This window comes from Delphinapterus leucas, chromosome 15, assembly GCF_059928025.1.
Source record: "Delphinapterus leucas isolate spDelLeu-1000000601 "Yukka" chromosome 15, BTC_Dleu_Yukka2, whole genome shotgun sequence".
In the NCBI taxonomy this organism is placed as follows: domain Eukaryota; kingdom Metazoa; phylum Chordata; class Mammalia; order Artiodactyla; family Monodontidae; genus Delphinapterus; species Delphinapterus leucas.
In genome coordinates, this window is record NC_143143.1 from 63,262,636 (window position 1) to 63,281,161 (window position 18,526).

Consider the following 18,526-nt stretch of genomic DNA (forward strand, 5'->3'; position numbering starts at 1 on the left):
GAAGAAAAGACAGAGAGGATAGAACAGGACCAAAGAAGCATGGAGCCACACAGTTTGGCAGTTTGGTGTAGAGGGAAGCAGTATGCTAAGGACTGTAAGTGGAATCTAATTAAGCCTAGAGGTAGCAACTCTTCTTCATCCCATTTCACAGATGAGGACTTAGAGGCATAGAGAGGTTAAATAAATGCCCAATGCCACATAACCACATAGCTAATGGACATAGACTTCCATCGGGATCTGTCAGACTCCAAAGCCCTCACTCTGTGACTGTTACACCAGAGGTCAGTCAGCAAGTCCCTGATCCCAAACTGAAGGCCTTGAACTGTGTGTGAGGTTTGGATTTCTTCTCTCTAGATCTGCACTCTCCAACACAGTAACTATTAGCTACATGTAGTTATGCATAATGAAATAAAATTAACAATTCAGTTCCTCTGTCGCATTAGCCACATTTCAAGTGCTCCATAGCCACATGTGGCTACTGTGCATATATAGACCATCCCATCGTCCCAGAGACTTCTATTGGCGAGCGCTGATCTAATTGTTGGGGAGGGAAGCCATCGAAGGGTAGAGCAGCAGGAATGTCACCAGGGCAGGTCTTTGTGCTGCCATCACTCAGGATTCAGGGAGGGAAAGAGGTGGGTACCCAGCAGGTTGAAGTGAACAGGTTATGGTGAAGAGGTTGAACCCAGACAGCAGTGGGGGCAGAGAGGTGGAGCCAGTAAGGGAGCAGGGAGGTATTCCAAGAGTTTGGCTTTCCTGGAATCCCCTCCCCACCACTTGCTGTGTGGCTTTAGGCAGTGTGTGCATGCCACTTCTCTGAGCCACAGTTCTTCAACTATAAAATGGAAATAATAAAAGTACCAGCTGGGAATTCCTTGGTGTCCCAGTGGTTAGGGCTCCGAGCTTCCACTGCAGGGGGCACGGGTTCGACCCCTGGTTGGGGAGCTAAGATCCCTGCAAGCTGTATGGCACAGCCAAGAAAAAAAAGTACCAGCTGCACAAGTGTGAGTTTTAAAGGGATAATGTGGGCACAGCAGAGCTTCTCCTGTCTGTGATAAGGGACCAGTTTACTGTTTCCAATCCATCCATCGACTGACATTAGGTAAAATACAATGAAAATGAATTATTCGAAAAATAAACACGTTTGGATGTCATAGCAATGTCGAATTGCCGTGTAATTTTCTAGACATTCTGGGACTTCCCTGGTAGCACAGTGGTTAAGAACCTGCCTCCCGGTCTTCCCTGGTGGCGCAGTGGTTGGGAGTCCGCCTGCCGATGCAGGGGACACGGGTTCGTGCCCCGGTCCAGGAAGATCCCACATGCCGCGGAGCGGCTGGGCCCGTGAGCCATGGCCGCTGAGCCTGCGTGTCCGGAGCCTGTGCCCTGCAATGGGAGAGGCCACAACAGTGAGAGGCCCGCGTACCGCAAGAAAAAAAAAAAAGTTTCTAGACATTCTTCATTTCTTACTTATTTTGCTGTAACTAACAGTTTAGGGACTAACACTACCCACGCTTTGAGTAACAGTGATTATAGGTCACTTGGTTTCATGCCTGGCGTGGTCAGTGGCAGCCACTGCTATTATTAATAATAATGTTGGATGGAGCAATGAATAATAAATGTGGGGGGTGCGGAGGAGAAGGAGTCTTGATACCGTATTGTGGTTAATACTCACAAGGGGGAGAGGCAGGGCCGAAGCCAGATACAGTCACTCCAGAGTCCTCTCATTCAATGCAGTAGGGAGAAGGCTACAGGCTACAGGATTGACTGGAGGTAGACCTGGAATTGGGGCCTGGCTCAGCCCAGGTGTACTTCTGGGCTTGTAATTTTTAACCAGCCTCTCTGCTGATGAAACTGGTGTTATGACTCAAAGGTGGAGAAATGGATCCTTTTGCAATAGATTGGCTTACCAATTGAATGGCTGGGTGAGGGGCAGATTCCAGATCCCAACCTCTCCACTTTCGTGCCACAGGACACTTGTACATGCTACGTGTCCCGCTCTCCTGGACATCCTTCCTCCCTTCACCTGGTTAACTCCCATTAATCACTAGGATTTTTGCCACTCCCCCTCCCCAGCTGCTTTTGCAGGAAAGTTTCCCAACCGATTAGAATTTCATGGCTTCAGAGTTCTATTAGTTAGAATTTCACGACCAGAGAATTCTATGGATTAGAATTTTATGGCACCAGAGAAGTACTGATTAGCATTCCATGGCCCCAGAATTCTATTACTTAGAATTTCATGACTTGAGAATGCCACTGATTCAAATTTCATGCTTGGTGTTCCACTAATGAATATTTCCCCCAGATACCAATACAGACTGCTCAGCCCTTTGCTCAAACTGTCACCTGCTCAGGGGGAGCCTTCCTTCACCTCCTTATTTCAAATTGTCTGTCCGCCACCTGCTCCTGTTTTGTTTTTCTCCATGGCAGTGATCACGGCTTAACAAATCAAATACATTACTTACTGCCCCCTGTAATAGAATGTAAGAAGATCCACGAGGGTGGGGATTTTTATCTGTCTGGTTCACTGTAGCATCCCCAGGGCCTAGAACAGTGCCTGACACACAGTAGATGCTCAATAATTATTTGTTGAATATTTATACGTGAATCAACTGCAGAATTAATAAATTGTTTCAATTATTACACCAAGTTATCATATAATAATTTTTAAAAGAGTGACTGCCCGTTTATCCATCTACCTCTTCCAGCATGTTGCCTCTCACTCAATGCTTCACCTCACAATGGAAAGAAGAGTGCTTCTCCTTTCTCTGTGTCTTTCTCCCTATGACAGAGGTCTCAACTGAGTCAAGATCCAGGGTCCTAGGAGAAGGAAAGGAATTGAAATGAAGGGGAGACAGGGATGAGCTTAAAAGGGGATATCTTAACATCTGGAATCTATCAATACTAATTTTCAGCCTCAGGTGTTACTGTCACCTCCTCCAGGAAGCTCCCCCTGAAGGCCAGATTAACTTGGCTCACCTGTCAAATGCTCTTCAACTTTCATGCACCCTGTCCACAGCACTCTGTACTATTTGTATTTAGAGACGAGCTGGGTGATTGACATCTGCAGATAAGGACCACATCTGCTTTGTACCTCATGCCAGGACAAGTGCCTGGCACACAGTAGGTGCTCCAGACTTACTTGTGAAATGAATGTATGAACACCATATCACACCCCTGCTGGCAGAAGTGTGGGTCAAGGGGGTGCCAGAGGGATAAAGACCCTCAGGAGACTGGAGTTCGGGTACCCAGCCTCCCTCTGGAGTCATGTCCAGGGTTAAGAGTAGGATAGGGGTGGGCAAATTTCTTGTATAAGTGGATAGATAGTAAAACATAGCTTGCCTGCTGTTGTAGCAGCCGTAAACAATGTGTTAACAATAAGCACGGATGTGTTTCCAAAAACCTTAGGGATGCTAGAATTTATAAACTTAATATGTCTCAGGTGTCACAGCAACAGTCTTACTTTGGCCTTTTCAACAGTTAAAAGGTGTAAACACTTCATAAACAGTACAAAACAGCAAGCGGTCAAGGGCTATAATGTGCAGAACTCCAAAATAAAGTTTTAAGTAGAAAGTAAGGGTGAGAGATGGAAGTGAAGAAGGGACGTCGTTTGGTTAAATCTGTGAGGTTTGGCAAGTCACTTAACCACTCTGAGCCTCCCGCTCCTCCTTTGGAAAAGGGCAATAATGAAAGTCCTTGGTTCCCAAGGCAGACTTGAGGATTAACTGAGATAATGCCTTCAACTCCAGCCAGGAGGGCTCAGCGTGAGCCAGTGGGTTGCTATTGTTAATAATAATCATTATTACTACCAAGGGGACTTTGGGAGGATCAAATGGAAGGACGTATGCTAATCCCACAGCATAAAGTCTGGCACCCAGGAGACCCCCATAGAAGCTCCTAACCTTCCCTGTCCTCCACCCCGCCTCCACCCACCCTAGGTCACTGGAGATAGACCTCCCCAGCATCCTCCACTGGCCTCCCAGGCTCTCCTGCTCCCCACAGGCCTCTTCTGAGACAGAAAATGTGCCCACTGGCAGCTGGTGGGGAGCGGGGAGGAGGGTTCTGACCAGGCCCCCTGCCCATTGTCTGAGCATGCCGGCCCGCCAGCCAGCTGATGTCCTGTGTCCCGACACCAGCTGGCCCACCCCACCCCCACCCAACACTCCCTCCTCCCAGGTCCCTCCTTGTCACTCATCCTCCCCACACCCCCACCCGCAGCCTAGAAAGAATCAGGATGTGACCAGAGAGTCTGAGCTTTTGTGCCCCAAATCGTAGGCTGATTTGCATTCCTTTAGCAATTTGCACACCCCATTCATTTGCAGAGGCTAGACGGCTGCAAGGCCAGCAGGGTTCTCGGGTTTATTTTGTTTGCGAGGGGTTTTGAAAGGTGACTTTGGGTGTTCCCTTTTAGCCTTCAGCACTTCCTCATTCTGGGACTTTGGCCACTCAGATCCTTCGTTTCCACATCTGTAAAATGGGTACAATAACATCTTTCCTACTGAGTGGTTTTGGGGAGTGAATAAGGGCACGCATGCTGTGTACCTGGCACACAGTATGTGCTCAACAGATGACAGCTTCTTATTACTTAAATAGGGTAGCATCCTCATGTCCTCCAGAGCCAACTGTTAAACCTGTGCTGTCCCATAAGGTAGCCACTAGTCGTGCGTGGCTATTTAAAATTAATTATAATTAAATTAAATGGGAACTTTAGTTCCTCAGTCTCACTAGCCACATGTTCTGGTGGCTGTTGTCCTGAGCAGCACAGATATCAAACATCCCCACTAGTGAAGGAAGTTGTATTAGACTGTGCTGATTCAAACCCTCTAATTCGCCTGAGCTTTTCTCCCTTTCCCGGGTAGGGTTCTCCCTTCTGCAGCCCTTCTCCCCTCCCCATCAAGGTAATGACCTTGGTGAATGGGTGTTCTTTTGTTCTCTGCACCTGGGCTAGAGGGTGGAGAACAGGTGTGGTGCTGTGCCCTGGAGCACCAAGAGGGTGGGCACAAATTGTCTGTGTGGTAAAGCAAACAGCTGCACCCAGCTCTGTCCCAGCCACCAGCAGGAGCGTTCATGGGCCCGGATGTGAATGAGGGAGGGGAGGCACAGGGAGTTTCTGTCCTCACCATCTCCCAGAGGCAGTTTAAGGTCACACAACACATCTGAGTCTCGGATGTGCAGTTTCCAGCACAGCTGACACCTGGGGAAGGTGCGACAGATGGGAGGCCCGGAGTGCGGGGGGAGGGGAAGATTAGCAAATTCTCAATGCCAAGGCTCAGCTGTATCAGAGACTGAATGGCATAAATAGGTCACTTTCAGACTATTTCAAACTAGGTGCATCCGCTGTGGTCCCATGTCACCCCTGGAGTTTAACTAACAACCATAGCAAGAAATGTATATCTCCATGTAACTGTCTATTGGCATCCCCAAATTAACATCCCTAAACCAGAACTCACTTTTGTCTCCAGGATGTGTCTGTTCATCCCACAGCTGTCTCCATCTTAGGGGATGGCTGCCCCATCCTTCCAGCTGTCCAACCCCCAAACCTTCAAATCAACCTTGACCCTTTTCTTTCCTGTGCCCTACAAAGGAGCTGTCAGCAAATCCTGTTGGCTCTACCTTCAAAATATACCTTGAATCCAACCCCTTCTCACCATCCCCACCGCTTGGCAGCACCCTGGTCTGAGCCACCGCTGTCTCCGTGTGGTGGCCTTCTACCTTTGCTTTCCCCAGTATACCCATCACCTCAGAGGCATGAAGATCAAATCATTTGTCTGTACAAAACTGTCTAGTGGCTCTGAAATTCACTCAAAACAAAGTCTAATTCCTTACTGTGGCCTACTGGGGGCCCATTTGTCTGGCCCTAGTCCGCTTGCCCAGCCGTATACTAATGTCTCTTCTGTGCCATGCACACTCCTCCCTCAGGGCCTTTGCTCCTGCTACCCTCCACCAGGAGCTTCTGGAAGCTCTCTTACCTTCTCAGGTCTCAGGAATATAAATGAATGTAAATACCCTATTTGAAGAACACTTTCTTTGTTACCTTCTATATAACAGCACTCACACTACCACACACCTCCCCCCGACCCCACCTTTGACTTCTTTTCTTCTTCTTAGAGTACCTATCATGGTAATTATTTATTTACTTGCTCACTGTCCAGCCATTGTCAGCATCCCCTCATAAGAATGGCAGCTTCATGGGGCAGGAATTTTGTCTGTCTTCTTCACTGCTGTATCCCCAGTGCTCAGGACAGTGCTTGGTGCATAGTAGGTGTTCAGTGAAGGAAAGAAGGGAGCAAAGGCTCTGTGCTAGGAACCATGCTAAGCACCTATAATATGGTTACCTCATCTAAGAGCCATAGCCCTTAAGGTGGATACCGTTAGCTCTGACTTTGCAGATGGGAAAATGAGGCTCAGAGGGAATGACTTGCCCCAAATCAGTAACAGTCTAAAAGTGTGTCTCTTGCACCACTCCCCAACCTACAATCAGAATTGACAGGGAGCTGTAAGAGATCAAGTTTGTTTGTTTGTTTTCCTGAACAATAGTTGAAGGAGGGACTTCCCTGGTGGTGCAATGGTTAAGAATCCGCCTGCCAATGCAGGGGACACAGGTTAGAGCCCTGGTCTGGAAAGATCCCACATGCCTCAGAGCAGCTAAGCCCAAGCGTCACAACTACTGAGCCTGCGCTCTAAAGCCCGTGAGCCACAATTACTGAAGCCTGCGAGCCTAGAGCCCATGCTCCGCAACAAGAGAAGCCACCACAATGAGAAGCCTGCACACCACAACGAAGAGTAGCCCCTGCTCGCCGCAATGAGAGAAAGCCCGTGTGCAGCAGCGAAGATCCAACACAACCAAAAAAAAGTTGAGGGGGTTTGCCTGGTGGTCTAGTGGTTAGGACTCCAGGCTTTCACTGCCATGGCCCAGGTTCAATCCCTGGTCGGGGAGCTGAGATCCTGCAAGCCATGCAGAGCGGCCAAAAAAATAAGAATAGTTGATTTACAATATTGTGTTAGTTTCAGGTGTACAGCAAAGTGATTTGGTTATACATATATATGTATATATCTATATCCTTTTTTCCAATTCTTTTCCATTGCATTTTATTACAAGATATTGAATATAGTTCCCAGTGCTATACAGTAAATCCTTTTTGTTTATCTATTTTATATGTGGTAGTGTGTATCTGTTAATCCCAAACTTCCAATTTATCTCTCCCTACCTCCCCCAACAGGATACTAAATTCTGAGTGCCCCAGGGGATTCCGGTGCCTAGGCAGGATGTCTGAGATCCTCTGCTCTGTGAGTGGGCAGCTTTCAATAGACAAACCTTTTACACATTCTCAGAGGAGGCTCTAAATCTCTAGATTTCTCTTCACTTTTAGTATGGCTAGTGGCCAATTGTTTAAAGGGGAAAAAAAAGCAAATCAGAGCCCTCTAGGGCATACTTGAAACATTTTATTTGCGTTCCCTTGCCTCAGGCTGGACATCCCTTCCCAGGGTCTCCAAGCAGCAGGCCAGCCCTCCCAACTCAGGTCACTCACCCCACCCCCAACCAGCTGAAAGAGTAGAGAAGCAGTGAGAGGGAGGGGGCCACATGATATAGGACTTTACAGGTCTGGTTGGAAGTTTGAATTTTATTTTAAGCACATCGATGAGTCTTGGAGATGTTTGTTTTAATTTTTTTTTTTTTGGCCACACTGCATGTGGCATGTGGGATCTTAGTTCCCTGACTAGACCAAGGATTGAACTCATGCCCCCTGCAGTGGAAGCGCAGAGTCTTAACCACTGGACCACCAGAGAAGTGTTTGTTTTTAATTTTTGTTTTTAATTTTTAATTGAGGAAGAACATATAGAGCACAAATAAATCATAAAGGTGAATTTTCTCAAGCTGAGCACACCCACGTGACTGTGAGCACCCAGATTGAGAATCAGAATATCACCACCCCCAGAAGCCCACCTGGAGTGCCAGCCCAGTCACTGCCCTTCCCCCACCCCATGGGTCACCACTCTCCTGACTTCTAACAGCATAGATAAGTTTTACTTATTCTTGGGATTTTATGTATAAATGGAATCACACAGTATATACTCTTTTGTGTCTGGCTTCTTTCACTCCACATTTTTTTTTTTTTTTTTTTGGCTGAGTTGGGTCTTCGTTGTGCTCAGGCTTCCTCTAGTTGCTGAGAGTGGGGACTACTCTTCATTGCGGTGCGCGGGCTCCTCATTGCAGAGCACGGGCTCTAGGCGTGTGGGTTTCAGTAGCTGTGGCACGTGGGCTCAGTAGTTGTGGCTTGTGGGCTCTAGAGCACAGGCTCAGTAGTTGTGGCACTCAGGCTTAGTCACTCTGTGGCATGTAGGATCTTCGCAGACCAAGGCTCGAACCCGTGTCTCCTGCATTGTCAGGTGGATTCTTAACCACTGCGCCACCAGGGAAGTCCCTTTCACTTAACATTAAGTGAGATTCATCTGTGTTGTCTTTATAGCAATATTTTATTCATTGTCCTTGCTATGTAGTATTCCATTGTGTGAACATATCACAACTTATCCTTCTGTTGACAGAAACTTGAGAACTTACTGGTTTGGGCTTTTGTAATAATGCTCCTATAAACAACTGTGTACATGGCTTTTCATGCGTGCACCATGCACGTTAGCATTCCTCTCCAGTATCTACCTAGGTGTGGGAGTGCTGGGTCATTGAACAGGCATACGCTTAGCTTTAGCAGGTACTATTTTCCTGAGTGGTTGTACCACTTAGACTTCCATCACTAGAATTCATGAGGGTTTTAGGTAGGCAGTGGCACAATCTGTACCCTAGTCCACCATCTATGCTATCAAATGTTTGTCGCACTACTAAGTGAGCAAGTAGACCAGCACATGCCGAAAAGGAGGACAGTTCTGTCTGGGCCTGGCTGAACTCTCCTGAGAGGCATTTTCTTATCACTCTCCTGGGGCCAAAGACCAGCCATAAACAAGAAAAGATCCCTGTCCCTAAAGAACTCACAGCCTGTATGGAGGGCTTAAAACTGTGCTCCAGGGGATCTTATGGGGGTCTGTATTCAGTACACAGACCTGTATTGTCTGGAGGGACCAGGGTACCTGGAGAAATGGAAGTAGAGAAACATGACAACAGTTAGACAGGACTTTGAGGCTTATTCATCTCTAGGCCTAAAGAAGTCCCAGGGATCAATTTGGCCAAAAGCCTGGAGGACAGAGTGTTGTCTGGAGAACACCAAGTGTGGCGACCTGAGATAAAAACAGGGGTTCTGGAATCACTGACTCCCAGGCTGTGTACAGGAACAAATCACTCAACCCTGTTGAACCTCAGTGTTCTCATCTGTTAAAAGGGATAATGTGATAGCATTCAACCTAGCAGGACTGTTAGCTATGCTTTTTAAAATAATATTTATTTATTTATTTGGTTGTACCGGGTCTTAGTTGCGGCAGGCAGGCTCCTTAGTTGCAGCATGTGGGCTCCTTAGTTGGGGCATGAGAGCTCTTAGTTGCGGCATGCATGTGGGATCTAGTTCCCTGAACTGGCATGGAACCAGGGCCCCCTGCGTTGGGAGCATGGAGTCTTATCCACTGCACCACCAGGGAAGTCCCTGGTAGTTATGCTTTGAGCTTTGCACTAGTACCTGGTACATAGGAAGCACTCAAGGCAGATCTTATAAAGTATTTCTGTGTGGCTGGAGGGGAAGGCATGGCAGGCAAGTTTAGAATGTGCACGGTCTTGAATACCATGATGAGTTTGAATAGTTTCTGTAAGGCAGTGAGGAACCAGTGAGGATATGAAGGATGTTAGAGAGTGGGCAGGGAAACTAAATAAGAGGTAACCTGTGGTCAGATCTTCTGACTCAAAGGACAGCTAGTGAAGGAAGAACTTAGAGGCAGGGAAACTAATTAGGAGAACGTAGCAATATGCACTGTGCATTTTTGCACTTATGACATATTTCATAATAAAATGTCTAAGAAGAGACCAAAATAAATAAAGAGGTGATGAGAACCTCACCTTGGACAGGGAAGTGAGTATGAGGAGGAAGGCGTGGACTCAGGGGTATTTACTAGTGAAGTCAATGGGACGGTGGTTTGTTGTGGGAGTTGAGAGCAGCAAGCCTCTGTCTCATTGCCTGCAGGGCATGAAGTGCACTGCTTTGGGGTGGCATTCACTTCTCCTGTTGGGCACTTCTGAGTCTCGTAAATTTACTTACCCATCAGGGAGGGATATTGGCCATTAGCAATCTACCGTATTTTCATCTACAAATTTGGAAATGTTGTAAAATAATTGTAATACCCATTGTTAGGAGATGAGCATGCTCAACCACTACTGGTGGAAAAAATGATTTGGTAAAACTGAAAATGTTGCTATTATTTGATCCAATAATTCCACTCTGAAAAACCTACTTTAAGAATCAGAGGGGCTTCCCTGGTGGCGCAGTGGTTGAGAGTCTGCCTGCCGATGCAGGGGACACGGGTTCGTGCCCCGGTCCGGGAAGATCCCACATGCCGTGGAGTGGCTGGGCCTGTGAGCCATGGCCACTGAGCCTGCACGTCCAGAGCCTGTGCTCCGCAACGGGAAAGGCCACAACAGTGAGAGGCGCGTACCGCAAATAAACAAACAAACAAACAAAAAAGAATCAGAAAAGAGGAAAGACTAATGCACAGTGGTGTTCAATAAGGCATAATTTGTAATAGAAAAAGTAAAAAGAAAGAAGCAGCCCTAATGACAATTCACATTAGATTCTACCAAAAGTATAATGACACCATTAAAGTGATGTTTATGAATAATTTTTAGTGACATGAAAAAATACTGATAGAAAACATAATAGTGAAAAAAGGCTGGATACAGAAATGTATTAACAGTATGGTCTCAATTATGTAAATATACCCATGAATAGAAAAAAGTTGAGAAGGATATGCAGTGAAATGGTGAGAACAATTTATTTCTCAGTGTTAAGAACTGAGTGGTGGGACTTCCCTGGTGGCACAGTGGTTAAGAATCCGCCTGCCAATGCAGAGGACACAGGTTTGAGCCCTGGTCTGGAAAGATCCCACATGCCGCTGAGCAACTAAGCCTGTGCGCTACAACTACTGAGCCTGCGCTCTAGAGCCCGTGAAGCCACAACTACTGGGCCTGTGTGCCACAACTACTGAAGCCCGCGTGCCTAGAGCCCGCGTTCCACAACAAGAGAAGCCACCGCAATGAGAAGCCCGTGCACCGAAACGAGGAGTAACCCCCGCTCACTATAACTAGAGAAAGCCCGTGCGCAGCCAAAAATATAAATAAATAAATAGTTTTTTTTTACATCTTTATTGGGGTATAATTGCTTTACAATGGTGTGTTAGTTTCTGCTTTATAACAAAGTGAATCAGTTATACATATACATATGTTCCCATATCTCTTCCCTCTTGCGTCTCCCTCCCTCCCACCCTCCCTATCCCACCCCTCCAGGCGGTCACAAAGCACCAAGCTGATCTCCCTGTGCTATGCAGCTGCTTCCCACTAGCTATCTACCTTACGTTTGGTAGTGTATATATGTCCATGCCTCTCTCTCGCTTTGTCACAGCTCACCCTTCCCCCTCCCCATATCCTCAAGTCCGTTCTCTAGTAGGTCTGTGTCTTTATTCCTGTCTTACCCCTAGGTTCTTCATGACATTTTTTTTTCTTAAATTCCATATATATGTGTTAGCATACAGTATTTGTCTTTCTCTTTCTGACTTACTTCACTCTGTATGACAGACTCTAGGTCTATCAATAAATAAATTTAAAGAAAAAAAAAAGGAACTGAGTGGTTTTCCTTTTCTTCCTGATCTTGTTATGTAGTATACAAATTCCTCACCATGAGTTTCCTCACAATCCTCTCAATCATAAACAGTAATGAATTTTAAATAATATAACTCGACTTGTTCATCTCTCCTTCTGGGAGCTCTTGGGCTCTTCAGCCTCCTATGGAGAAAAAGCCCTGCTTACTAGAAAAGTCCCAGCCATGCCAAATATTTCTCTGGTGCACAGACAGGCTTTCTAAAGTGCCATGACCATTTCAGGCTCCTGTTTACCCAACAAGGATCATATACCTTTAAATCGCTTCCCCTCACTGACTGTCATCTGGCCAGGCCTTGTGTTTATCCTACATTAGAGGAAGGGCATGGCCAGGGCAGATGGCAGGCAGCGAGCACTTCTCCCTGCCACCCATCTTCATCCTCCTTGTCACTAGTTAAAGAAAAACAACCCACTTGGTTTGGACAAGAAACAGCCAGGGCCCCCAGCAATTGCCTTAGGTCTACTGCGTCTATGAATCCTTTAGAAAGTTGTGATAAGAACACCAGAATTCAATTCAGCCACTTGAAACTAAGTTTCTGACTCAGGCAAACATTATGGTAAGTCTCTTAACGTCTCTGAGCCTCAGTTCTCTTGGCTGGAAAATGGAGCTGCTGCAAACTGAGCTCAAATTCAGTGCCTAAGGCACCTGGCCCTGTCTCCGCCTCTTAAATGTTAGTGTCCTTGACCCTGTAGGCCTTAGGTAACTGAAGGATGCTGATGCTTGGTGGCTCTGATCTTTTCCGAGAGGGCCTCTCTTCCCCACCTCAACACACATACACACTCCACCGTGAACTAAGCAAGAATGATAAAGAAATAGAAAAGGTGGTGAACTTGTGGAGACTGATTTACTATCTCTATATCTGAAAACCCAACAAACTTAAGAAATCTATATGTTTGAAGCCAGACCTGCCCAGGTCTTCAGTAAGAAAGTTTTGTTTTCAAAAACAGTAGAATGTAGTATATCTCAAACAATGGAATGCCTGGCAATAAAAAGGAAGGCAAACTACTAATAGATGCAACATAGATGAATCTTGAAATCATAATGCTGAGTGAAAGAAGCCAGGCAGGAGAGTACATACTGCATGAGTCCATTGACATGCAATTCTAGAAAATGTAAACTAATGCATGATGACAGAAAGCAGACCAACGGTTCCCTGGACCCAGGTGCAGATGGAAAGATGGATTGCAAAGGAACAGGAGGAATCATAGAGGGGTGATGTGGTTCATTGTACCTCTAGTACGACTCAGAAAGTTGATTTTTTTTTTTTTTTTTGGCTGTGCTGTGTGGCATGCGGGATCTTAGTTTCCCGACCAGGGTTTAAGCCTGTGCCTCCTGCGATGGAAGCACAGAGTCCTAACCACTGGATTGCCAGGGAATTCCCAGAAAGTTGATTTTTAAAAGAGCAATCATGAGCGCTGGAGAGTGCAGGATGGGGAGTGACTGCTATTAAGTATGGGGGGTTTTCTTTGGGATTATGAAAATGTTCTAAAGTCAGGTTCTGGTGATGGTTGCACAACTCTGTGAATATACTAAAACTACTGAACTGTACACTTCATTTCATTTATTTATTTTGAATATTTGAATTTTATTTAATTTATTATTTTATACAGCGGGTTCTTATTAGTTATCTATTTTATACATATTAGTGTATATATGTCAATCCCAATCGCCCAGTTCATCCCACACCCGCCCCCCCCCCCCCGCCACTTTCCCTCCTTGGTGTCCATACGTTTTGAACTGTACACTTTAAATGGGTGAATGTATGGTATATGAATCATACCTCAATAAAGTTGTTAAACAAAAAACAATTATAGAGCTATAGTGATAGAAGTCAGAATAGTGGTGACCTCTGGGTGGAGTATTAATTGAAAACGGACATTACAGAACCTTCTAGGGTGGTAGAAAATTGGCTTTATCTTGATATGAGTGGTAGTTACAGGGTGTTAAGCCTGAAACAAGTCATCAAGCTATATGCTTGAGATTTGTGCATTTTGCTATATATGTACCTTATGCTTCAATTTTTTCACTTAAATTCACTTTTAAAAATTACATAAAATAACTTTCATTTTTTTAAATGTGCAGTTCTGTGAGTTTTGACAAATGCATACAATCATGTAACTATCATGATAATGAAGATGTAAAACAGTTTCATCAACTCTAGAATTTCTCCCTGCTCTTTTAAATTCATCATTTACCCCACCATAAGATCTGGCAACCACTGATCTGTTTTCTGTTCCTGTAATTTGCATTAAAAAATATTCTATAAAGAAGATAAAAGAATATGTAGCCTTTTGGGTCTGGCTTCTTTGAAAATCATTTGCTTTGTTGTGCCTGTCAGAAATGTGTCCCCTTTTATTGCTGAATAATGTTTGTATGATGAATGTACCACAGTTTGTTTATCCATTCACTAGATGAGGGACATTTAGATTATTTCCAGTTTTTGGTAATTTTTTTTTTTTTGCAGTACGCGGGCCTCTCACCGCTGGGGCCCCTCCTGCCGCGGAGCACAGGCTCCGGAAGCGCAGGCTCAGCGGCCATGGCCCACGGGCCCAGCGGCTTTGCGGTATGTGGGATCCTCCTGGACCGGGGCATGAACCCGTGTCCCCTGCATATCGGCAGGCGGACTCTCAACCACTGAGTCACCAGGGAAGCCCCAGTTTTTGGTAATTTTGAATAAAGTTGCTATAAACAGCCATGTACAGGTTTTTGTGTGAACATAAGTTTTTTTTTTAATTAATAAAATTAGTTAATTTAGATGTTCATATATTAGGCTTTAAAGAAATCCCCCCCAGCCCCCCCCAAAGAAAAGGGGACTTCCCTGGCAGTCCAGTGGTTAAGACTCCATTCTTCCCCTGCAGGGGGCACGGGTTTGATCCCTGGTCAGGGAACTAAGATCCCGTAGGCCATGGCCTAATTAAGGAAGTACTTAAACATAAGGTTTTTTTTTGGCTGCGTTGAGTCTTCGTTGCTTCGCCCAGGCTTTCTCTAGTTGCAATGAGCCAGGGTTACTCTTCGTTGCAGTGCGCGGGCTTCTCATTGCGGTGGCTTCTCTTGTTGTGGAGCACAGGCTCTAGACGCGAGGGCTTCAGCAGTTGCGGCACGCAGGCTCAGTAGTTGTGGCGCACGGGCTTAGTTGCGGCATGTGGGATCTTCCCGGACCAGTGATCGAACCAGTGTCCCCTGAATTGGCAGGTGGATTCTCAACCACTGCGCCAGCAGGGAAGCCCCTGAGCATCTTTTAAAAATGTTTATTAGCTATTCAGATTTTCTGTGTATTGTCTATTCATTCTCTTTGTCCGTTTTTCTATTAAATTATCTTATTTTTCTTATTGGTTTTACAGAGTTCTTCATTTATTTTGAATACTGATTTTTTGTTAAATATGTTGCAACTATTTTATCCCACTCTTTTGCTTAGAAAAGACAAATAAAGTTGAAAAAAAAACTTTGGGGGCTTCCCTGGTGGCGCAGTAGTTGAGAGTCCGCCTGCCGATGCAGGGGACACGGGTTCGTGCCCAGGTCCGGGAAGATCCCACATGCTGCGGAGCGGCTAGGCCCGTGAGCCATGGCCGCTGAGCCTGCGCGTCCAGAGCCTGTGCTCCGCAACGGGAGAGGCCACAACAGTGAGAGGCCCGCGTACCGCAAAAACAAAAACAAAAACAAAAACAAAAAAAAACTTTGGGACTTCCCAAGTGGCGCAGTGGTTAAGAATCTGCCTGCCAATGCAGGGGACATGGGTTCAAGCTCTGGTTCCTGGTCCGGGAAGATCCCACATGCCGCGGAGCAACTAAGCCCCTGCGCCACAACTACTGAGCCTGTCCTCTAGAGTCCACAAACTACAACTACTGAGCTCGCATGCCACAACTATTGAAGCCCACGCACCTAGAGTCCATGCTCCGCAACAAGAGAAGCCACCGCAACTAGAAGCCCGCGCACCGCAATGAAGAGTAGCCCTCGCTCCATACAACTAGAGAAAGCCCCCGTGCAGCAACGAAAACCCAACGCAGCCAAAATTAATTAATTAATTAAAATATTAAAAAAACCCTACAGCTAGTGTCAATCTTATTAAAAAACCTTTATGGTATCTTTGTATATAGAAGAGTTTAGAAATTTTAAGTTCTTGTTTTAATTTTCATGCCTGTTTTTGAGACTTTGGGAGGCAGGATAGTTCAGAGTAGCTCAAAGTACTGGGTCTGAAGTCAGAAGTTCCTAGCTTCCAATCCCACCTCTGCTATTTGCTAACAGTAACCAGTGGGCAATGTGGTTGGTGGGAAAGCCCTTTCCGCATGTGTAGAAAAGGGAGAATAATATTTCTCACCCTCATTGTGAGGATTAACTGGATGGAGTGTATAAAATTAGCTCAATAATAATAATTACAGCTAACAGTTACTAATATTATGAGCATGACATTTTAGACATTTGGAAAACTGTAGGCCAGAAAGGGGAAGTGACTTGCCCGAAGACACGCGCAAAGGCGACCAGATCTTAACCTGGACGACTCCGGTAGAGCATTGTGCCCTGCCCGCTAGGCCCCGCCCCCTAGGACCTCTGGGCCCAGGCAGCTGCCCTGGCCACAGTTGGAATCCCTGTGTATGAAGAGTGGGCCGTGCACGTGATGGGTGCGCGTGACGCAGAGGAGCAGGACTGAGAAGCAGGATGCGCGGGGATAGGGGAGTAGGTTCGCGCGGAAGGGGCGGGGCAGGTCAGGGGGCGGGGTTTAGTGGGAACCGATCTTGGGGCCGGGCTTCCGCGTGCGTTTGTCTGGAGGGCGAGAGCGCGCGGCGGGGGCGTGCCCAGCGGGAGGGGCGGGGCCAACTGGGGGCGGGGCGGTGCGCGGCCTAACGGCGGCGGTGGTGACGGCGGCGGCAGCAGCGGCGGCGTTGGGGTCGGCGAGCTTGGCTGCTACAGGTTCCCGCAGCGGCGCCCGCGAGGGACCCGGGCCGCGGGTGGAGGAGGAGGTGCGGGGCGGCGGCGCTTGGCGATGGTGGGCGTCCCCGGAGCGGCCGCCTTCCAGCGTAAGCGGGGCGGGAAGGCGGGCGGCTGAGGGGGGCGTGTAAAGGCCTGCGGCTCCACAGGCGCGAGCTCCCGAGAGGCACCCGGCACGAGGCCAGGGTGGTAAACTGAGGCCCCAAGGAGGGCGGCGGATCCAAGGTCACGCGGTAGGCCGGGCCTTCCCGGGCTCCTGCGGCCGCCAGAGCTCTTCCTGCAGCGCTCGAGGGCTCGGAGCTCATGGCGTGCGCGAGTCTGTCGGGACCGCGGCCTCGGAGCCCCGGCCGGGCCGGTGTCCATCTAACTTGCCCGCGGACAAGAATTGTTTTGTTCTCCCTGTGTCGGGGCCACTAAGTCCGGCCCTGGAGAAATATTCCACACGCCCAATTTCGACGGATGTGTGGCGGATGGTGGAGGAGGCGAGGATGGCCTCTTTGAGGGGCCTGTTGAGTGCAGGCTCAGGGGTCTGACTGCCTTGGTTCACAGTCCGGCTCTTCTACTTACAGGCTGTGACCTTGGGTCTCCCCGAGCCTCAGTTACCTCTTCTGCAAAATGAGGGTGTGAAGAGCATCTCCAACCCCTCCCCACCCTGGTTCTGGGTTTTGTGAGGCCCGTTAGGAGGCTTGACACGGACTCTGGCACATACACAAGCGTGAAAACTGTCATTATTGTAGTCGCTGATAAACCTTGACCAGGGTGAACCTCACTCGAAAAAGCTCGAAATTGGGCTCTGGTTGTGTGTGTGTTCGAGATTTTAATTTTGTCTTAGATTAGTCCTGCTTTATGATCCAATTGTTTTTCTTACCCCCATTTCTCCTTTTCAGCATTTATCTACTGTTCGCCTAGAATTGTGAGATCCTTGGAGGGGGGGTGGGTCTCTTAATAATAACAATAAAATTTTAATTGTTTCTTGTTACAATAGTCATAATAACCAATATTTTTTGAGCAGCAGGCATTTTGCATTCTATTCATTTAATATTTATTAAATCATCTATTAAGTAAAAAGTACCATTTTGGCCCTGGGAATATAGCATCAAACTAGATAGACCAAACTCAAGCTTTGAGTTTAGTTGGGGGGAGGGGAGAGAGACCTTAAATGAGGAAACAGATAAAACCATTTTGCATGTTTTCTCTCATTTAACTCTGGTAATGTAATTAAGAGTTAAGTATTTGCGTATGCCCATTTTGCAGAGGATGAAACTGAGGAACAGGAGCTTCCACACATAAAGGGGAGGCTTTACACAGCCTCTCTTCTTTGTTTGATGGCCCTTAAATGTTGGATTGAAGAAATGCAAAGTAGGTGCACCCAGCTAATGCTTCTTCATGGTCAAGTTTGCAGTTGCTGTTTTTAATGGTTTGATCCATTCCTCTTGGAGCTTATAACTAAAGAGAGGCAGACAGAGGTGACCCTTAGGTCTGACAAAGGTACACTATCTGTATACTGAAAGGACCTTTTATCTGAAGTTAAATTTTTTATGCCCAAATCTCTTTTATGCAGTTTTCAGTTTAAAATAAACCCTAAAGTCCAATTTTTTGGTTCTGTTATGTAACTAAGGTTTATTTGTTTATTTATAGTGTTCCTAAGAGAATTCTTTATTATATTCCTAAGCAATGTACTTAGTATGCTTTTTCTTTTAATTTGGAAGTAATGGTAAGTTGCATTAAAATGTTGAGAGAATTTTTAAAAATGACGTTCTCATGATACAGTTAGATTCAACATTGACCATCTGCTAAGCACC

The 18,526-nt window shown here is 46.6% G+C and overlaps 1 protein-coding gene across 2 annotated transcripts in view; it reads left to right on the forward strand.

Annotated features, from left to right (window-relative positions):
- Window positions 1-16,420: 16,420 nt before the first annotated feature.
- CBFA2T2 (CBFA2/RUNX1 partner transcriptional co-repressor 2) overlaps window positions 16,421-18,526 on the forward strand; it is a 174,982-nt gene continuing 172,876 nt past the window's right edge. The window contains exon 1 of one of the 2 annotated variants that reach the window (XM_022592671.2): window positions 16,421-16,813. In XM_022592671.2, the coding sequence (XP_022448379.1) occupies window positions 16,780-16,813 (34 nt within the window). In that variant the 5' untranslated portion in view covers window positions 16,421-16,779. The remainder of the gene's footprint in view (window positions 16,814-18,526) is intronic. The other variant, XM_022592670.2, reaches the window with a different exon arrangement.